Raw genomic sequence first — 20,468 nt, 5'->3', positions numbered from 1 at the left:
TTATTTCTACCTCAGATAGTGAAAAATATATAGATACTATGTCATTGTTAAGGTGGAAATATCTAGATTATTAGTATGGTAAGTTTCTGGACCCACTTAAAGATGGCCTTAGACTTAATAGTGGTATTATGCAGCTTCATACTCTTTTTTTTCCCCAAAAAACTTTAACAGATTTTGCTGGAATCATAGTGACAAATTCAACTGGAAAGGCATGTGCTGCCAGATAAAATAATAACAGTGAATATGGAAGATAAAATAATATCAGTGAATATGGAAGCTCTCAGACAGTCCCTTCTTACAGGAGGAAAACAAAACACATGGGAAGCTCTAAGTCAATAAATTAATAGAGAGGAGTCACTGCAGAAAGAAAGCATGTGGGCTGATATAATAAAGAATAATTACTCACAATAAGAGTATGGGGTCACATAATTCCTTCTCATAATAAAAGCAAAATTGCTTTTCAATTCTCAAGGGGAAAATGTTAGCCCTTACTTCAAATACTGAGTTACAACTAACCTCATTTACAGATACCTCACTCATTTTTTCCTTAAAATTTTAACTGGTCACTTGTATATAATCCAGATTATCAGGCGTACATAGAGTGTCTGAAACCTTATGCTTAACATAGGAACTGGGCTGTGCTATGATCTATACACTAGAAACTGGATAATGCCACAAACCCCCACATTATCTCCCAGAAGCTTACACAGGGATTGATGCTAGTAATTGTCAATGCGTGCATATATAACAGTTTTCATTTTATGAAAAAGGCTGAAAGAAATTTATTCACACAGTTCTTTGTTGACAATCACAAGTGCTTAAGAATAAAGGTTGTGGATTTTTTTTTTTTTAACACTAAAATTATCTTGAGAGGCTTGGTTCTTGTCTCCAGTGCTATCTCACTTTCTGCAGCTCCTGTCTCAGCCATGATGGCAGAGGCTGTCCCAGTCTGTGTAGCAGTTTGGATAGTTCCACGTTATGATCTCGGTAGTAATTAGAGAGGAAAGTTCTAGACTGGAAAGAAAAAAAAAGAAGAACTTGAAAAAAGCTCTTCGTTTCATCAAACAGGATTTTGTAATCTATATTTCTTAAGGAACATATCTACTACAATATATGTGTCTACAACATATTATATTTCTTGTATTTTTCCTCAAATATCAGTTATTTTTACCTTTTGAAAATATTTGGCGAATGTGTGGCTACAAAATAGAAACAGGACCAGGTGTATCCTATGCGGCTTATCTGTCATTACAGCACATATTCATTGTGGGACATATGAAGTCTACACAGAAAGAAAAAACGGTGACAGGAGTATAATACTAGAGATAAATGAGATAAGGACCGCATGAGGAATGAATTATAGAAGTAAGCTAGATAAACCAACATACATTTTTTGAAAACCGGCTCATAATATAAAAATTAAATGTGAGCATAATCATAAAAACTAAAATTCACTATTACAAACAATAACTTGCAATATCATGCACAATTTTATACATTTACTCAGAGCTGAAATACATTTTTTTAGTCACTAAGAGCTTTAGGCTTCCAAAATATTATAAGGTCTCTGAAACCTGATCCTTTTTACAATGCTCATATTTCTAATCATGTTGCAGAGATGGGTCATTATTAGAGAAATGCTAAAAAAATATAAAACATATGAATGGTTTTAGTTCTATAGTTATCTTTCATCTATACAGATTTCTGGAAAACAGGACATTTGCAATTGGACTTTCTTTCCGGGTGTCATTTATCTCATATTATAGCCCAACTGGCAGCGTTCCATCTATTTGATAAAATTAGAGATGAACACTTTTTCTGTTGCTGGCATAGGTAACAATGGCTCCTTCATTGTTTTCCGTTTGGTCCAAGTTGCACCATCTCTCTTAACCCCGCTTCAATATTTTAACGCAAATGGTCTTTTTCCACATAAAACTCCCTTAGCAACTTTTGTGTATACTGTGAAAATGGATTTAAGACAACTACATTTCATCTTGGACCATTCACCAGGTATTTCATTATGTTTCTTCCCTTAAACCAGATTGTAAACACTCCACATTTCGGATAAGACGTTTATAGTAGTAGTGGGAACATTACATGTATTTCTTGGTGGATTAAAATGATTTCTGAAACCCTTTTGAAATTATTGAGTTCAAAAATGTAGTTTAAGGACCTTCTGGTACATCTATTTCCATAGTAACCCATGAATCAACTGCATCCCCCTTTGCCCACCTTGCCATAAAAGAAATATGTATGATACCTGGCTGAGCCAATTGCTGACTGGTTTTCCAAGCCTGTTCTACCAGATAAGGCATTTCTTCTCATATCCTCACTTCTATTGAAATATTTTCCTGCCATTTTCTGGTTTCATTTGTCATTGTTTTATGTTTTTATGTCCCTATTACAAATCAGTGGATATAACTAATTTATTTATCCTGTAATAAATCTGGGTTCACAACTGTTTTGTCTTTGTATTCTTTCCATTGCTTAGTCCAGTTCCACCTGTGATGTAGGCCTTGAATATCTGTATTGAATATATAATAATGATACTTTAATATTTTATCCAAAATCACTCGTTTAGTAAACTATTTAAGTGCTTTACATTTGGAAATGAGTCACTTTTTAGTAAATATTTATGTTTGAATTGCATTCAAGCAGCAAAGAATTTCTGGGAATGTATATTAATCCTTAATACCGATCTATCTATCGATCTATATGTATCTATCTGTCTATCTATCTATTATCTATGTATCAATTATCTCTATCATCCTCTAAGTGTATACAATTATTAATTGCAAAGAAAGAGCAGAGAAAGGAAGCAAATTTCTTGTTACTAGTTTTGAAATAGCTGTTTGCAAATATATTTGCTAGAGTAATTCAAAGATTAAGAAAATATTACCTCTGGATCCATAAGTGGATATTTTCGGCCTTTGCTTTTTCCAAGGCATTTTGTCTTTCCTCCTTCCAGTAATTGACACCAAAAACCCTTTTGGGGATCAAACCTACAATACATAAAACATATAATGGTTACAAATTGTATGCAGAATTTTCAGTGAGACAGCCTCACCAATTGAATAAAGGAAATGTATTTTTGTATGCCCATTGATTTAATTTAATTCATTTTTCCAGATATTTATTTAGCTGATTTGCGAGAGGCTAAACTGAGATGAAAGAAGCTATATGTTATTATGCATTTTAAGTAGCTATACTCTAATGAAAAAAAGAAAAAATCCTTAGTTTAATTTTACATTAAATTTTTAACTTAAGTTCCTTAGCTTACCTATGAATCCATAAAAGATCAAAGACCAATAACTAAAATTACAGCCCATATATAAACGAACTTTAGGATACTTTACTTATGGAGGTGATTTCAAAGATATGTTAACAGATTTATTTGAAATCATTCATTGGTATACATTAAAGGGGTTGAATGTAATGTAGGTATAGTTCTGTGAATATAAACATGAATTTAAAGCTTTCAATTCAGAAAATATTGCGTTTTTTATAGTTCAAAATGCTTACACTTTTCAAAAAACAAATTAGAAGTGTAAAAATAAAGTGGAAGATTAGACTACCTCTTATTTCTCTTGTTGAACGCAGATACTCTGTTAGATAATTCAGGTACCCATATTCTTAAAGAAAACTCTAATGCTGTTTTGCTCCCATAGCTGCACTGAGTTACAAAAGAAAGGATGTGTGGCCTAATTCTTTTAAAAGTCAAATATATAAGAATTTTGTTTAGGACTAACAGGAGAGTAAAAATGGAAGAATGAACCAAATAAGAAGGGAAATTTTAAGTTCATTACTACAGGACTTGCTGCATGCATAAAACATCGAAAAGGTTTGCATTTTTGTTGCTCAGCAGATGTTTTAGAAGGATGAAGCATAATTGACTGGGATGTAAAGTTAATTAGTTGCAGAATATTTTGTTGCCCTGGGCCCATTCCTATAATACCGGTGCACCTGCAATTTGCTTCTGCACATATGTGAATTCATTTAGGGGGAGAGGGAAGTTTTCTTCACAGTTCCTTGCCCAACCTATTATTAGAGACCTGAACCTTGCAGTCCAAGTTGTCCTAGTACATGTTGTAAATTAAAATTAAATATATCACTAGTTAAATGGATAAAAGAAAGACAGAGTCATTTCCAACCTGGACTTTTCAATCTGCTCTCTGCCTATCAGAGTCCTTTCTCCTGTTTTCATTAATTTCTCAAGAGGAAAACCAATTCAGCGTGCTGTATAAAATGAGATGAGGAAGTTGGCATAACAGTGCCCCTAAACATTGTTTTCTGCCTCAGGATGAGAATATTTAACTTCATTAAGGTAAAATACAACCCTGACAGCAAAGCCAACATATTTATACACATGCTGAGAGCATCTCCTTTGCTCTCAGGTAGTGCCGTGGTCTCAGGATGGGCTGTGGTCTCTCCTTGTTTTCCACAGCAGCTGTTGTGAGGCACAGCTTAATACAATCAGAGAAAGGAGAGCCATCCAGAATACTGAAAGTCATTTTTTTTCTTAGATGGGGTTGTCATAACCTTGAATCTACATGATTTTGCTGTACTGGTTTCATTTATTGCATTGGCAACTTCATATGCCTTAAGTCTAACAAAGGACATTTATCCTCTCTAAGTTACATCAATTCATTGCTTTATGGTTTTACTTTAGTAGGCATGAAATTGTGAAATTAAGATGCAAAACCTTCCTCAATATAACTGTTAGGCAACTTTTAGCACATGAGTTGGTCGTGGTTTGAGTTTTTTTATTCTACTGAACGTCACTATAGTTATTAATTTTTGTGATGTGTGAGACATATTAAAACCGTATATTTTGTACTTGTTTGTAACCTCTCCTTCAAAAGTGTAATTTTACAGGTTTATTGAACCATAAGCAACTATTTGTCATAAACAGGATAGAAACATGACTTCAACTACTGCTGAGAGGCAGGGAAAAAAAGCCAACATCAGTAACTATTAATACAAACATATTATAGGAAGCTTCATTTACTTAATTAACAGGAATATGCCTTGTGTTGTCGTTATTTCCATGTGTAGGTAAAAACTTCATTAAGGTTGTTTTAGTGGATAAGGAACAACTCAATCTTATTACTGCTTTTCCTGTTCCTCTGTTAGCCTCTCTAATTGTCTAATTGCTGAGTCTAATCTACTGTGAAATGGGAAATTATACAATTGCGCTTGTTAGAATTTTATCTAAAATTTAACAGGTTTTGTATCAGACTTTGTGGGAGAAGCTTTTATGAGTAAAGTACAATCTCTTTTAAGGTATCTTTTGGCTGCTTGTTTTTGTTTGTCATTTTGCTTCTTTTACATTTCTTCCCATTTTTAATTATAAACATATATGGTTTTATTTTCCCAAGATGACAGCAATCATATCTCCCATCCCACATTCTTTCCCACTGGTGATGTTGCCCCACCCCATCAAGAGGTGCTGTCTTGTTTTTCTCTCCTTGGATTTAGACTGGCTTTAGTGACTATTATAATAAGTAGAATGTAGCCTAAGTTAAACTGTGTGACTTGCAGGTCTAGGTTAGAGAAGGACTTGGCTGTCTTGGACCACATGCTCCCTTGACTTATTGCTCCCTCTTAGAACACGCCACCACAGTGTAAGAAAGCCAAGTCATCCAGGAGGCCTCATGGACAGTCACCAATCCACTGATCTCAGCCTTTGAGCCATGCCAGTCCAGGATTCAGAGATGTGAGTGAAGGAGACTCCAGATGATTTCAGGTCCCAGTCATCTGAGTCAAAGCCAGATATTCAAGTCTTCCAGGCTGTGGCTCTAAACATCATGAGCAAAGACAAGCCATCCTTCTGCATCCTGTCTAATTCCTACCCACAGATTCCATGAGCATAATAAAATAATGGTCATTATAAGCCAGTAGGCTTTGGGATGGTTTGTCATGCAACAATAAATAGCTGGAACAGTGTACATGATTATATTTGGTTATAAGTAATTTAATAAATACAGAATAAAACACGAATATACTAATTTCCCAATTCTGCCCTAAATATTGCATTTCTTTTCTAAACTGCAAATTATGTGAAAGAGGAGACAATATCTTTTTCACCTTTGTAACCTAAATTTCTAGGACACTTTCTGCACAGGTGGGCAAGTGAAAAATTTACTTAATCAAACTGGTACAGGGAAAACTCACAAAAAGAAGAATTTACAATAATATAAAATATACTTTATAAAATAAAGTATTTCTGGTATTTGAAAGAGAAACACTACATGGCCGGGCATGGTGGCTCACGCCTGTAATCCCAGCATTATGGGAGGCTGAGGTGGGTGGATCACGAGGTCAGGAGATCAAGACCATCCTGGCTAACACGGTGAAACCCCGTTTCTACTAAAAATACAAAAAATTAGCCGGGCAAGGTGGCACCCGCCTGTAGTCCCAGTTACTCGGGAGGCTGAGGCAGGAGAATGGCGTGAACTCAGGAGGCGGAGCGTGCAGTGAGCCGAGATTGCACCACTGCACTCCAGCCTGGGCAACAGAGTGAGACTCCGTCTCAAAAATAAATAAATAAATAAATAAATAAATAAATAAATAAATAAGAAACACTACATGATTGATGAGGAGATTCCTTTGATTGCTTGTAGGTAGCATAGGTTGTATAAATTCTAGTTAGTATTAATGATGTTATATACACACCTACCAGTGATAATTTATGATGGCAAATAATGGAAATGAAATCAAGTATGACAATAGACTCACGTTAGTGCTTCGGAGTAATTATAATGAGGTGTAACTCCCAGAAACTTCTGGACTTCATCCATCACAGTAGCTGGGTCAGATCTCAGCTGCTGTCCATCAATAATTAGCAACTGTAAAGTCAGAAATAGTCACTTTATGAAGAACAAAATTAAATTGAATAGACTGATGCCTTCCTTTACCTGGTGTGGCATTCAAAAATTAGATCAGTGTGGATGGGAAGCAAATATGCCCTACTTAGAATACATTTGAAAATGTATTATTCTTCCATCCTTCCACATAAACAATAAAGTTTGCCATAGGCATCAATTCTTGTGAATTATCAAGTTATCACCCTTAACTTGCTTTTTGTAAATTAGAAGTAAACATAGACACTTTCTTGATTTAGTACTTTAGTAGAAACATAATTTTCCATTTGTTGTGTGATCAGATAATTATCCAGCCTACCAAATTACTATTAGCTGACCCTGGAGCTTAGAGCTCAGAAATAGTGGTCATCCAAATGAAAATCACTCATCTAATCTTAAAAAAACAAGACAGAGGGAAGAGGGAAATGTTTGTCCCAGCCTTACTGATCATTGGATCACTGCCCTAGAAAATCATAATTGTCAAAGGAATACTGGAAAAGACCAGGCACAGTGGCTCACACCGGTAATCCCAGCACTTTGGGAGGCCCAGGCGGGTGGATCACTTGAGGTCAGGAGTTCAAGACCAGCCTGACCAACAAGGTGAAACCCTGTCTCCACTAAAAATACAAAAATTAGCCAGGTGTGGTGGCAGATACCTGTTGTCCCAGCTACTTGGGAGGCTGAGACAGGAGAACTGCTTGAACCCAGGAGGCCAAGGTTGCAGTGAGCCAAGATTATGCCACCGCACTCCAGCCTAGGTGATGGAGTGAGACTCCATCTCCAAAAAAAGGAATACTGGAAAAAGGTCAATGGTAAGGCCCAGCTACTAGGGTTTTAACTTGCCCTGAGCTGGAAGACAGAATGTAAAATTATGCTTTTTTCGTTATGTCTCTGCCAGGTTTTGATATCAGGATGATGCTGACCTTATAAAATGAGTTAGGGAGGAGTCCCTCCTTGTACCTCTGGTAGAATTCAGCTGTGAAGCAGTCTGATCCTGTCTTTTGTTTGTTTGTTTTTGGTATTTTTGGTGGTAGGCTATTAATTACTGCCTCAATTTTAGAACCTTGTTATTGGTCTATTCAGGGATTTGACTTCTTCCTGGTTTAGTCTTGGGAAGGTGTATGTGTCCAGGAATTTATCCATTTCTTCTAGATTTTCTAGTTTATTTGCATAGAGGCATTTATAGTATTCTCTGATGATAGTTTGTATTTCTGTGGGATCAGTGGTAATATCCCCTTTATCATTTTGTATTGTGTTTATTTGATTCTTCTCTCTTTTCTTCTTCATTAGTCTAGCTAGTGGTCCGTATATTTTCTTAATCTTTTCAAAAAACCAGCTCTTGGATTCATGGATTTTTTGAAGGGTTTTTCATGTCTCTATCTCCTTCAGTTCTGCTCTAATTTTCTAATTTTACTTATTTCTTGTCTTCTGCTAGCTTTTGAATTTATTTGCTATTGCTTCTCTAGTTATTTTAATTATGATGTTAGAGTGTTGATTTTAGATCTTTCCGGCTTTCTGTTGTTGTCATTTAGTGGTATAAATTTCCCTCTTAACACTGCTTTACCTGTGTACCAGTGATTCTGGTACATTGTCTCTTTATTCTCATTTGTTTCAAAGAACTTCTTTATTTCTGTCTTAATTTTGTTATTTATCCAGTAGTCATCCAGGAGCAAGTTGTTCAGTTTCCATGTAGTTGTGCGGTTTTGAGTGAGTTTCTTAATCTTGAGTTGTAATTTGATTGCGCTGTGGTCTGAGAGACTGTTTGTTATGATTTCCATTCTTTTGCACTTGCTGAGGAGTGTTTTACTTCCAATTATGTCATCAATTTTAGAATACATGCTATATGGTGCAGAGAAGAATGTATATTCTGTTGATTTGGAATGGAGAGTTTTGTAGATGTCTATTAGGTCCACTTACTCCAGAGCTGAGTTCAATTCCTGGATATCCTGTTAATTTTCTGTCTCATTGTTCTGTCTAATACTGACACTGCAGCGTTAAAGTCAACCACTATTATTTTGGGGGAGTCTGAATGTCTTGTAGGTCTCTAAGAACTTGTTATATGAATATGGGTGCACCTGTATTTGGTGCATATATATTTAGGACAGTTAGCTCTTCTTGTTGTGTTTATCCCTTTACCATTATGTAATGCCCTTCTTTGTCTTTTTGGATCTTTGATGGTTTAAATGGTTTAAAGTCTGTTTTATCAGAGACTAGGATTGCAACTTCTGTATTTTTTTTTTTTTTGGCTTTCCATTTACTTTGTAAATATTTCTCCATTCGTTTATTTTAAGCCTATGTGTGTCTTTGCATGTGAGATGGGTCTCCCGAATACAGCACACCAATGGGCCTTGACTATTTATCCGATTTGTCAATCGGATGTCTTTGAATTGAGGCATTTAGCCCATTTACATTTAAGGTTAATATTGTTATGTGTGAATTTGAATCTGTTATCATGATGCTAGCTGGTTATTTTGTACATTAGTTAATATAGTTTCTTCATAGTGTCATTGGTCTTTATATTTTGATGTGTTTTTGCAGGGCTGGTGCAGGTTTTTCCTTTCCATATTGAGTGCTTCCATCAGGAGCTCTTGTAAGGTAGGCCTGGTGGTGACAAAATCCCTCAGTATTTGCTTCTCGTTAAATAATTTTATTTCTCTTTTGCTTATGAAACTTAGTGTGGCTGAATATGAAATTCTTTTTTCTGTTTGAAAATTCTTTTCTTTAAAGATGTTGAATATTGGTTCCCACTCTCTTCTGGCTTGTAGGGTTTCTGCAGAGATCTGCTGTTAGTCTGATGGGCTTCCCTTTGTAGGTAACCTGACCTTTCTCTCTGGATGCCCTTAACATTTTTTTCTTCATTTCAACCTTGGAGAATCTGACGACTATGTGTCTTAGGGTTGGTCTTCTCATGGAGTATCTTAGTAGTGATCTCTGTATTTCCTGAATTTGAATGTTGGCCTGTCTTGCTAGGTAGGGGAAGTTCTCCTGGATAATATCCTGAATTGTGTTTTCCAACTTGGTTCCATTCTTCCTGTCACATTCAAGTACACCAATCAATTTTAGCTTTGGTCTTTTCACATAGTCCCACATTTCTTGGGGGCTTCGTTCATTCCTTTTTATTCTTTTTTCTCTAATCTTGTCTTCACACCTTATTTCAGTAAGTTGATCTTCAATCTCTGATAGCTTTTATTCTGCTTAATCGATTCAGCTATTGATACTTGTGTATGCTTCACAAAGTTCTCATGCTGCATTTTTCAGCTCCTTTAGGCCATTTAGGCTCCTCTCCAAACTGGTTATTATAGTTAGCAGTTCCTGTAACATTTATCAAGTTCTTAACTTCCTTGCATTGTGTTACAACATGTTCCTTTAGCTGATAGGAGTTTGCTATTACCCACCTTCTGAAGCCTATTTCTGTCAATTCATCAATCTCATTCTGTGTCCAGTTTTGTGCCTTTGCTGGAGAGGAGTTGCAATCGTTTGGAGGAGAAGAGGCATTCAGTTTTTTGAAATTTTCATCATTTTTGTCCTGGTTTTTCCTCATCTTCATGGATTTATCTACCTTTGATCTTTGGGGCTGATAACCTTTGGATGGGGTTTTGTGTAGGGCTACTTTATGTTGATGTTGATGTTTCATATGGAACCAAAAAAGAGCCCGTACAGCCAAGACAATCCTAAGCAAAAAGAACAAAGCTGGAGGCATCATGCTACCTGACTTCAAACTATACTACAAGGCTACAGTAACCAAACAAACATGGTACTGGTACCAAAACAGATATATGGACCAATGAAAAGGAACAGAGGCCTCAGAAATAACACCACACATCTACAACCATCTAGTCTTTGACAACCCTGACAAAAACAAGCAATGAGGAAAGGATTCCCTATTTAATAAATTATGGTGGGGAAACTGGCTAGCCATATGCAAAATATTGAAACTGGACCCCTTCCTTACACTTTATACAAAAATTAACTCAAGATGGATTAAAGATTTAAGTGTAAGACCTAAAACCATGAAAATCCTAGAAGAAAACATAGGCAATACCACTCAGGACATAGGAATGGGCAAAGACTTCATGACTAAAACACCCAAAGCAATGGCAACAAAAGCCAAAATTAACAAATGGGATCTAATTAAACTAAAGAGCTTCTGCACAGCAAAAGAAACTATTGTCAGAGTGAACAGAAAATCTATAGAATGGGAGAAAATTTTTGCAATCTATTCATCTGACAAAGGGCTAATATCCAGAATCCACAAGGAACTTAAACAATTTACAAGAAAAACACAATCTCATCAAGAAGTGAGCAAAGGATATGAACAGACACTTCTCAAAAGAAGACATTTATGCGATCAACAAACATGGAAAAAAGCGTATCATCACTATTTATTAGAGAAATGCAAATCAAAACCACAATGAGATACCATCTCATGCCAGTTAGAATGGTGATCATTAAAAAGTCAGGAAATAACAGATGCTGGAGAGAATGTGGAGAAATAGGAACGCTTTTACATTGTTGGTGGAGCGTAAGTAAGTTAGTTCAATCATTGAGGAAGACAGTATGACAATTCCTCAAGGATTTAGAGCCAGAGCTACCATTTGACCCAGGAATCCCATTACTGGGTATGTATTTAAAATATTATAAATCATTCTAATATAAAGTCACATGCACATGTATGTTCATTGCAGCACTATTCACAATAGCAAAGACTTGGAACCAGCCCAGTGCCCATCAATTTTAGACTGGATAAAGAAAATATGGCACATATACACCATGGAATACTATGCAGGCATAAAAAAGGATGAGTTCATGTCCTTTGCAGGGACATGGATGAAGCTGGAAACCATCATTGTCAGCAAACTAACACTGGAACAGAAAACCAAATACCACATGTTCTCACTTGTAAGTGGGAATTGAACAATGAGAACATAGGCACAGGGAGGGGAACATCACACACTGTGTCCTGTCAGGGGTGTGGGGCAAGGCGAGGGATAGCATTAGGAGAAATAACTAATGTAGATGACGGATTGATGGGTGCAGTGAACCACCATGGCACATGTATACTTATGTAACAAACCTGCATGTTCTGCACACATAGCCCAGAACTTAAAAGTTTTTTTTTTTTTTTTTTAAAGATCAATACAAAAAAAATATATATATGGATGCCTTTTTTCAAATCCTTATTTCTTGGTCTATCTCATATTCCTGTAGCCATTATAACACTCCCCATTTGGCAGCCTAGTGAATGACCTTCTTTCCTTATAAGGGCCATACAGAACAAACATCATGTAGTTATCTGCATGTGGTGTTTCATAAAGTTGTTGTCTAACTGGCTGTTGTACTGGTAGTTGAGAGTTGTTGCCTGTAAATCACATGATGTCTCCTGTGGAGAACTTATCACTCTGAGACTAGCTACTATTCAAAAGAAGATTGCAAGAATGTGTTTTAGAGATATTTATCATGTCAATAGTATTAATAAAATTAAAAATGTAAAATGCACATTTCTTCCTTACTTATAATTGTTCTGATTATAAATCACCGTCTGTGGCAATGTTCATTCACATTTTCTGCTTGTCAGTGCAATACAATCATGATAAACAAGAAAGTAATTTCAGGACATTTCATTTATTATGATAAAATATAAAATTTCAGGACATTATAATAAAATAAGCAGAAGAAAGTAATTTCAGGACATTACCTGAGAAGTAGCAAAGTAAGTTAGCCATCTTTCTATGTGGACTGCATACCATCCAGGTACTAGGCATCTTCTCTGCAAAGTTTTTAAGTCAGATGGAGCCCAATGTCCTGCTGAAATAACTTCATAGAAATTGAACCTCAGAGCAGCTGGATCTTCATGTGATCGTTGGTGCTTTAACAAGAAAGTCAATTGTAAAGTTAGTTTTTTCAATGCCTGTGTAGATATGCATATGTGTATATGTGAGCACATGCATGTGTGTGCTTGGTGTGTGTGTATAAGTGTGTGTGTCCTTTATGTCACAAAAGAATAACAAATTAAATACTTAATTTTAGAGTAAAAAAATGAACAAAATGAAACAGAATGACAACTGCATACACTGGAACACCCATTGGCATACTGCTTACTTTAAAGTAAGTTAAAGTACAAGCCTTCACTATATATCAAGTGGTATGCACATAAACTTGTAGTTATATGTCTAAAGTGGTTAGATGGAAGGCAGAGATAGGATGTGAGGATTTTCTTCGTGGATATTATTAAGAATGAGAAGATGTCAGAGACCAGACAAATCAAGCCTGATGAAAAATTTAGATTTTGCAAGAACAGTCTTTTTAAGAGTAGTCATACATGTTTCTTGGGCCATCATTTCATTACAGCCATTCCCTCAGATTCTAACATTTTCCCAATACCCCTGTGTAGCAGGTGCTATGGGTACAGAGAAAGCTGCTGTCCATTTCTCATCCTTGTTTAGGTGTCATATTCATATTGATGTCACCCAAGGTCCTTTCTGTTTGCTCTCACATGGGTTTCTACCTAAACCTGCAAATTTACGAATACTGCTTCACTTCTACTTTTCAGTATCAAATCCTGAGTCACATCAAACTATTATTTGTCAAACAGGAGACAGCCCAGCTCAGTGAGAGATAAATTTAACAGTCAATACAATTTAACAAGCATTATTTAAGCTTCTTTCCAGAACAAAGATCTGAGATAGATGCTGGAGATAAAAAGATATAAGACACAACTACTCTCTTCAAAGAAATCAGATCTAGTGTGGGAGACCATAGATAGGAATAAAGTTGTATATTTGACATATTTGATTAGAGGTAGAAGTTACTTGCTGTGACAGCCAGATCAGTAAGTGATTAATTCTGACTGCAGCATGAAAGGAGTTTTCAACGGTTGAAGCTTTTGAGCTAAAATGTAAGGAGAAAGATTGTGAGAATCAGAAAAACAAAACAAAACAAAACACCAAACACATATGAAAACTAAGAGAACTTCATCATCTAAGGTAAGTTTGAGCAAAGGTAGATGAAGTGTGTGGGAATAAGTGTTGTGACTTCGGAAAGTGAATTTGAAGAAATTCTAGCGTAGGGTAAAGGTGGAAGCATACTGGTCCCTGTTTATGACTGTGTAATGGCTGGCCTTATGTGTGAGTGATGGATCTTATGTGTGAGTTAGAAATAAAAATAACTAGAAAAGTAAAGATGGTTAGGAAATGGTGAATGGTTAAAGAATAATTAATAAATGGCACACACTTTTGAAGTCCTCTCATTGTTGTATATTTATTGATATTTTTACATATGTATACCTTATGCTGAGTATATAGATTATATAACTCATTTTAACAAAATGTGTAGAAATTATATAATTTCTATAAAGAATAAGAAACACACTACACACATATTTAATACAGTAATGCTAAAATGTCTACCTTAAGCAGTGATAATATGAAACTGTGCTTAATCTGTTCTATATTGACTTATGCCAGCTTAGCACCAACTTTTCTTTATTTCCTGCAGCTAAGTGGATTAGCATAAAAATATGACCATGAAGTCACAAAGGGACATATTTTATGGAAAAATAGCACTATAGCTCCTCTGCGAGGTCCATTATAAAAACGTGGGGTAGAAATTACAGTGGCAGGTGACATTTGTAGGAGTTTCTGAATTATACCTGCTGAGCTTTGGATTTATGGTATTTACTGAATAGATGGGACTAGCTAAGTAATAGGCTACATTATTTTGAAATGTGGAGCAGTGTGGGGCCCTACTCACTGCCATACAGCAATAAAAAAGTATTATCAGAAAAAATAATTCCTTTCAAGCCTGTATGTATGTTCAAAGAATTTATTTGAAAAAGCAAGCTCAGAGAGGCACACACATCATAAAGATTCGCTTTTATTGAACTAGTTTAATCTATGTGAAAAAAAAAAGATTCACTTAAATCTGCTCTAAGTAGTGACCATGCTAGCGAAATGTTCGACGTTTTCCTCAGTTGCTTAAATTCAAAACTTTAAGGCTTCACATTTTAATGCTTTTGGTCTACTGAAAAAATAAGTTTATCTTGCTTTGCAATGAGTGTTCACAAAGTGAGAAAGACATAATTCTTTTACCTTGTGGGAAATACTGACTCATGGATTAGATAAATTCTGATGGCAGTTTATAAATTTTGCTTCCAATCTAAGTTTTAGATCCCAACTACTTGCCTTCCAGTTTGCAATGTCACATTTTCTATACATCAGTATTTGTTTTCAGTAATACATTTTTTATTAAATAAATTTTGAAAATCAAGAAAAGAAGAAAAAAATGAAATTACTTGTTATCCTACTACACCCTTCAAAAATTCCCTTTTAGTATTCTTTACTTTGATATTAATTTGCATATGCACTAAATTTGTGCATACACAAAATGCACTCACATCGTTGGGATTTTGGTATATAATACAGTGTTACCATCATAACTTCAAGATTACCCACTTGTATTAGGCCATCATTGCTGTAGGTGAATTTATATTTCTGTTGTCAGCTTTATCCCACCACTGTATAATGATTTCATATCCTCTTTTTTCTCCTCTTCTCAAACTGCTATGTCCTGAAACTATCACCGTCTTTTCATCAGATTAACTCATTCCAGGCGACCATCACAGTCACTTCAATTTTTCTATCTCAGGCCTTTGGATTTACCAGTGTCTACATTCTTCCCCTCTTCTATCCCTTAAGTTTCAACCCAGGGATTCTTAAACATAGGCCTGTTGATAGAATACAGTGTGTCTATGGACTTGGATCAGCAAAAAAAAAAAAAGAAAAACGACAAAAATACTCTTTGTGCAGGACGCGGTGGTTCACGCCTGTAATCCCAGCACTTTGGGAGGCCGAGGCGGGCGGATCACGAGGTCAGGAGATTGGGCAAAACACGGTGAAAACCCGTCTCTACTAAAAAAACAAAAAATTAGCCGAGCATGGTGGCAGGTGCCGTAGTCCCAGCTACTTGGGAGGCTGAGGCAGGAGAATGGCGTGAACCCGGAAGGGGGAGGTTGCAGTGAGCCAAGATCACGCCATTGCACTCGAGCCTGGGCGATAGAGCCAGACTCCATTAAAAAACAAAACAAAACAAACAAACAAAAGCTTTTGTTTTCAGAAATTACTGAATGGACTGAATATAGACAACAGCCACAGTATTTATTGTACTGTGGTTGTGATTTTACCACCAATAAAAATCAGTTATTTTATATCCCATTACTGGTGTCTTAGATATATCAAAATGTTGCTTATGGTCACTACTATTTCAAAGTTATTATAGTACTAGACTCATCATTAGAACTTACCATATAATGATTTAATTAAAAAGTTTGTTACTGATTGAAAAAGTATTTCACATTAACATAGCAGTTTATTTTGTTTATATATTTAGTTTCATGATTTTAAAATATATTTTTGAAACACTCGTAGGAACCATCAGACAACTGGAAGAATCCCAACACAAGAAAAGTTAAGAACTCGGAATGGAGGCAGGGCTGCCACTGGTCTCACCATCTAAGCCATTTCCTGTAGCCATTCGTTCTTATATCTTCACAGAGTTAGTTACCTATTTTCTCCTCCGGGCCTTTAACCTCTCTTTTTCTTTGGAAATGACTTATCAAATCACCACTACTACAGACGATGTTTTCTCAATTCCACTTTGTATGTATTAAAAGTGGTTATGTATTAAAGGTTGTATGTAATAAACCAGTGTCCTGTTTTACCCCTTCAAAATCACGTTTTTGGAGTCTTTTGCAAGTGCTGCCTCTATTTCTTCACCTCCAATTACTTCTTTCTTCACCAAAATCCATCTGGCTTTGCTCTTTTTTACTCTTTTGGTAAGGGCTCCACTTCCCTCCACATCTTTCGCTTTGCCTAACGGTTTGATTTTTTAGCAGTTTTTGGAATTGTTGCCACCCCTCCATCTAGCAGTGCTCCCTTCCCTTCGATTCAGTGCCACTGCACTCCTGAATATTTTTTTCTTCTATTTTGGCTATATTTTCTTATCTTTCTTGGCGCCTCATCCTGTTCTGCACTTTTCATCTCTAAATTCTTTCCTTAGGGTGATTTCACCATTTACATGGCCATGGCTTCATACCTCTGCTTCACAAACGTGTCTCTAACTCAGACCTCTACCAGAGTGTCAGCTGACTTTACTGTTCTTTTGATAATGAAGGGTTTCATTCACCATGATCATAATCTACACTTTTTTAGTCCCCACCTCCCACCCCACCCCACCACCTCCTGTATACTTCAACGATCCTTTTTTCATGGGAATGTGTGGCCATCATCTAGGTGCCCAGATTGGAAATTTGTTTCATCCGTGACCCTATGTTCTCATCAAATTCTCTTGATTTTAATGTTTATATATCTCTGAATACTTATTCTTCATTCAGCTTCTACTTACCATTTTTGTCTACACCACTTCCATATCTCAGTAGGTCTATTGCAATAGCCTCAAGTGTGATTTCTCCAAAGAGTCATTTGTCCTATTTCAGTTTCTTCAAATAGCAGATAATTTGATGTATTGTAAGAGAAAGTCTGGTAGTCACACACTGGCTACCGTTTATCAAAGGCTTTCAGTTGCTCAACAAATGGCAGCAGCCAAATGGTTCTAGCTCTAGTTTGCCTCTCAGCTTCGAGTCCTATAGGTCTCTACCTAGGATTTTCCCACAAGCCACATGAAATTCTTTTAGCTTTTTAAATGTGCCATGATTCTTTATATCCAATGTATTTAACATATACTATATCCTCTACTCCACCTTCCTTCTATTCTCACTCAGGCAATATGTACTTGTCCTTCAGTTTTAGGTCTTAAGTTTATTTTCTTGCACCATGCTTTCAGAGCACCTCTACACACTTCCTCACAGTATTTAGATAATGTTTAATTACATATCATCAGGATTACTTAATATCTACACATTAGACAAACAACTTTTAATTACTATTTTGTTAATTAAAACCATAGTTAAATGTTACTGCAGAATATTCCATTTTAGTATGACACAAATCTATATCGATGGACACTTTCCTCTTGTTATAATTTTTGTAGATAGTGCTGCAATGTTCCTAAATATTTGTCCATCCTTTTGAAGTTTTCCTTATGATCTATTACAGAAGGGGAATCACATCACCAAAAGATCTTTATACCCTTTTTTGGAACTACTACCAAATGAATTTTCAGAAAATATCCCAAGTGTACCTTCTATTGGAACACTTGAGAACCTTCGTAATCACTTTCTTGCCAGCATAGAAAAACAACACAATTGTTGTCAAGATATTAAAAAAAGAATGGGGTGGACTTGGTAGCTCATGCCTGTAGTCTTAATATTTTGGGAGGCTGAGGTTGGTGAATTGCTTGAGCCCGGGAGTTCAAGACTAGCCTGGGCAACATGGTAAAACCCCATCTCTAAAAAAAATACAAAACAAATAGGCAGGTGTAGTGGTGTGTGCCTGCAGTCTCAGTTACTTGGGAGGCTGAGGTAGGAGGATCACTTCAGTCCAGGAGGTAGAGGCTGCAGTGAGCTATGATCATGCCAATGCATGCCAGCCTGGGTAATAGAGTGAGACCTGGTCTCCAATTGGGTTGATTATTTTTCACATAAATTGTTGGACAGTTTTTTTGTGTGTGTGTGATTGTTTAGCTGTGCCTTTTGTTCATTTTGCTCATTTTTCTACTGTGATATTTTATTTATTTATTAACTTGGAGGAAACTTTTACAAAATAAAGGCACTAGGCCATTTACCATTTATTTGTTACTCCAGATACTGACTTAAATTTGTTAACTTTTGATAAATCAACATTCTACATGTTTATATAGCTTAAGAAATCTATTAATTCTTTGATGATGTGTGATTTTTAAATAATTATTTTATGCCTGAAAGTCCTTATTTTCATATAATTTTGGTGGGGGGTTGGGGTTCAGAAATTCTTATACTTGACTTTTCATATGTTTGGGTTCTATTCTGGTTATTTGTCACTGCCTCCATTTAAGCTATAACAAAATGCTTTTAGCAGATTTTTTTACTGACCATACCTGGTACCAAGAGTATGCCCTGTCTGAGGGGTCAATAAGGATGGCGATGATCTTGGCTTTGGGGACAAGAGATGCAGCTCGTTTGGGAGCTTCCTCCGAATGAAAGTAATTAGCACTCTTTTCAAACAGAAAGTCACTTGTAGTATTGGATGGTGTAGGGAAAAAGTCCATATACCTGGAGGCAGAGAAAGACAACTAATTAATCTGAAAATAATTTTTCTTGCCATATTCTGTGTGAAATAATTGGAACATTTTAATATTCATTTATAGCTATTTCTGATTATTATGCAGTTACAGTTTAAATAATAAATATTATATACACATTGAATGTGAAGACAACCCAAAATATTCCTGTTCTAATGACCCATTTTTGGGATGGGAAGGAGTGAGGTGAAATAGGTAGGCCAATAAGGGTCAAGGGAAAAGTACTATACATTTGGGCTGATGTGCTGTGCTATAAAAAGCTAATCCAAGAAATACCATTTGCCCGTGGCAAACAGCAAATTACACTATACTGTTTAGTTGATATTAAAAAATAGTAAATTTATGTTTGCAAATTTGAATGCAGAAATTCTCCAGTGAGATTAAATTTCACAAGACAGAAAGATGTGTAAGTCTGAAGAGCTATAAAATACCAACCATTTTAGGGCATGGCGGTTCTCTTCCTTCTGAATTTCTTCATAGTTTGTAGTATATGTAACAATGTGAACACAGTATAGTCTATCTAGAGTAATTAAGGAGCTATTTACTGCCAGTTGATCCTGTGGTGCCTCAGTAGGTTCCCTCCTCCATATGCTGTCAGAACGCTCCTCTGCGTGCGGATTATGGAATCAATATGTTCTGAGGTTAATTCAGTACAAGTCTTTAATTATGTGTGTAACCCTCCTTACAGCTCATCACTTCTCTCACCCTCAAATGTTCTAGAAATAAATAATGAGAGCAATTAAGAATTCATATAAGACACTTATTTCCCTCTTTGACATTTGTTATTATGTTTCCCAAATGCGGAGTGGTGAAGAGTCTCATCCATATTCCTGCTAAACAACTTGTGTTCCATTTGGGCTCACAGATCAGAGAAAATTGCCATTCTGCTTTTAATAACCTGCATGCAATTCCAAAGGTTATTCAGCCTTTTTAAAGTAAGGTAGGATATAATGTCCTAGATGCAGAGCTGACACATCTCTAACCACAATGGCAAACTTGATCTGCTCACCGGTATCGCACCTGCCCAACCCTGATCCTAGCTGTACCTTAAAAAAATGTGTCTTTCATTGCAAACAAGTTCATGCATGATGATGACACACAAACTTACATGCTGCAGATGTGTGCATTGAGGGGAATTTTCCTCAGGTGAGATTTGCTTTATTTACCTGTGAACTAGAAATTAAATTCAGGACCATGTTTTCTTGAAAAATTGGGATAGAGCTAGAAAAAATCACCAGAGTGAAAATCATTTCCAATATCAGGTTTATTCTATTTTAGTTTAGGGGAAATACTGTGATTTTGTTTTTTTCATAATTTACCACATGTTACTTAATATTTATTTTATGTATGTGTGTGACTAGAATTGATATGGTT

At 35.9% G+C, this 20,468-nt stretch overlaps 1 protein-coding gene across 1 annotated transcript in view; it reads right to left on the bottom strand.

The window, feature by feature from the left end:
• Positions 1-853: 853 nt before the first annotated feature.
• The window catches only part of LOC108527087 (bifunctional heparan sulfate N-deacetylase/N-sulfotransferase 4), a 306,322-nt gene continuing 286,707 nt past the window's right edge, over positions 854-20,468 (bottom strand). The window contains exons 10-14 of the mRNA XM_017868251.1: positions 18,891-19,065; positions 12,559-12,729; positions 6,739-6,848; positions 2,900-3,002; positions 854-1,014 (exon numbers count right to left, since the gene is read on the bottom strand). Of these exons, the coding sequence (XP_017723740.1) occupies positions 895-1,014; positions 2,900-3,002; positions 6,739-6,848; positions 12,559-12,729; positions 18,891-19,065 (679 nt within the window). The 3' untranslated portion in view covers positions 854-894. The remainder of the gene's footprint in view (positions 1,015-2,899; positions 3,003-6,738; positions 6,849-12,558; positions 12,730-18,890; positions 19,066-20,468) is intronic.

Source organism: Rhinopithecus bieti, unplaced genomic scaffold (genome assembly GCF_001698545.2).
Source record: "Rhinopithecus bieti isolate Rb0 unplaced genomic scaffold, ASM169854v2 scaffold_3316, whole genome shotgun sequence".
In the NCBI taxonomy this organism is placed as follows: domain Eukaryota; kingdom Metazoa; phylum Chordata; class Mammalia; order Primates; family Cercopithecidae; genus Rhinopithecus; species Rhinopithecus bieti.
This window is presented reverse-complemented; position numbering and strand designations above follow the sequence as displayed.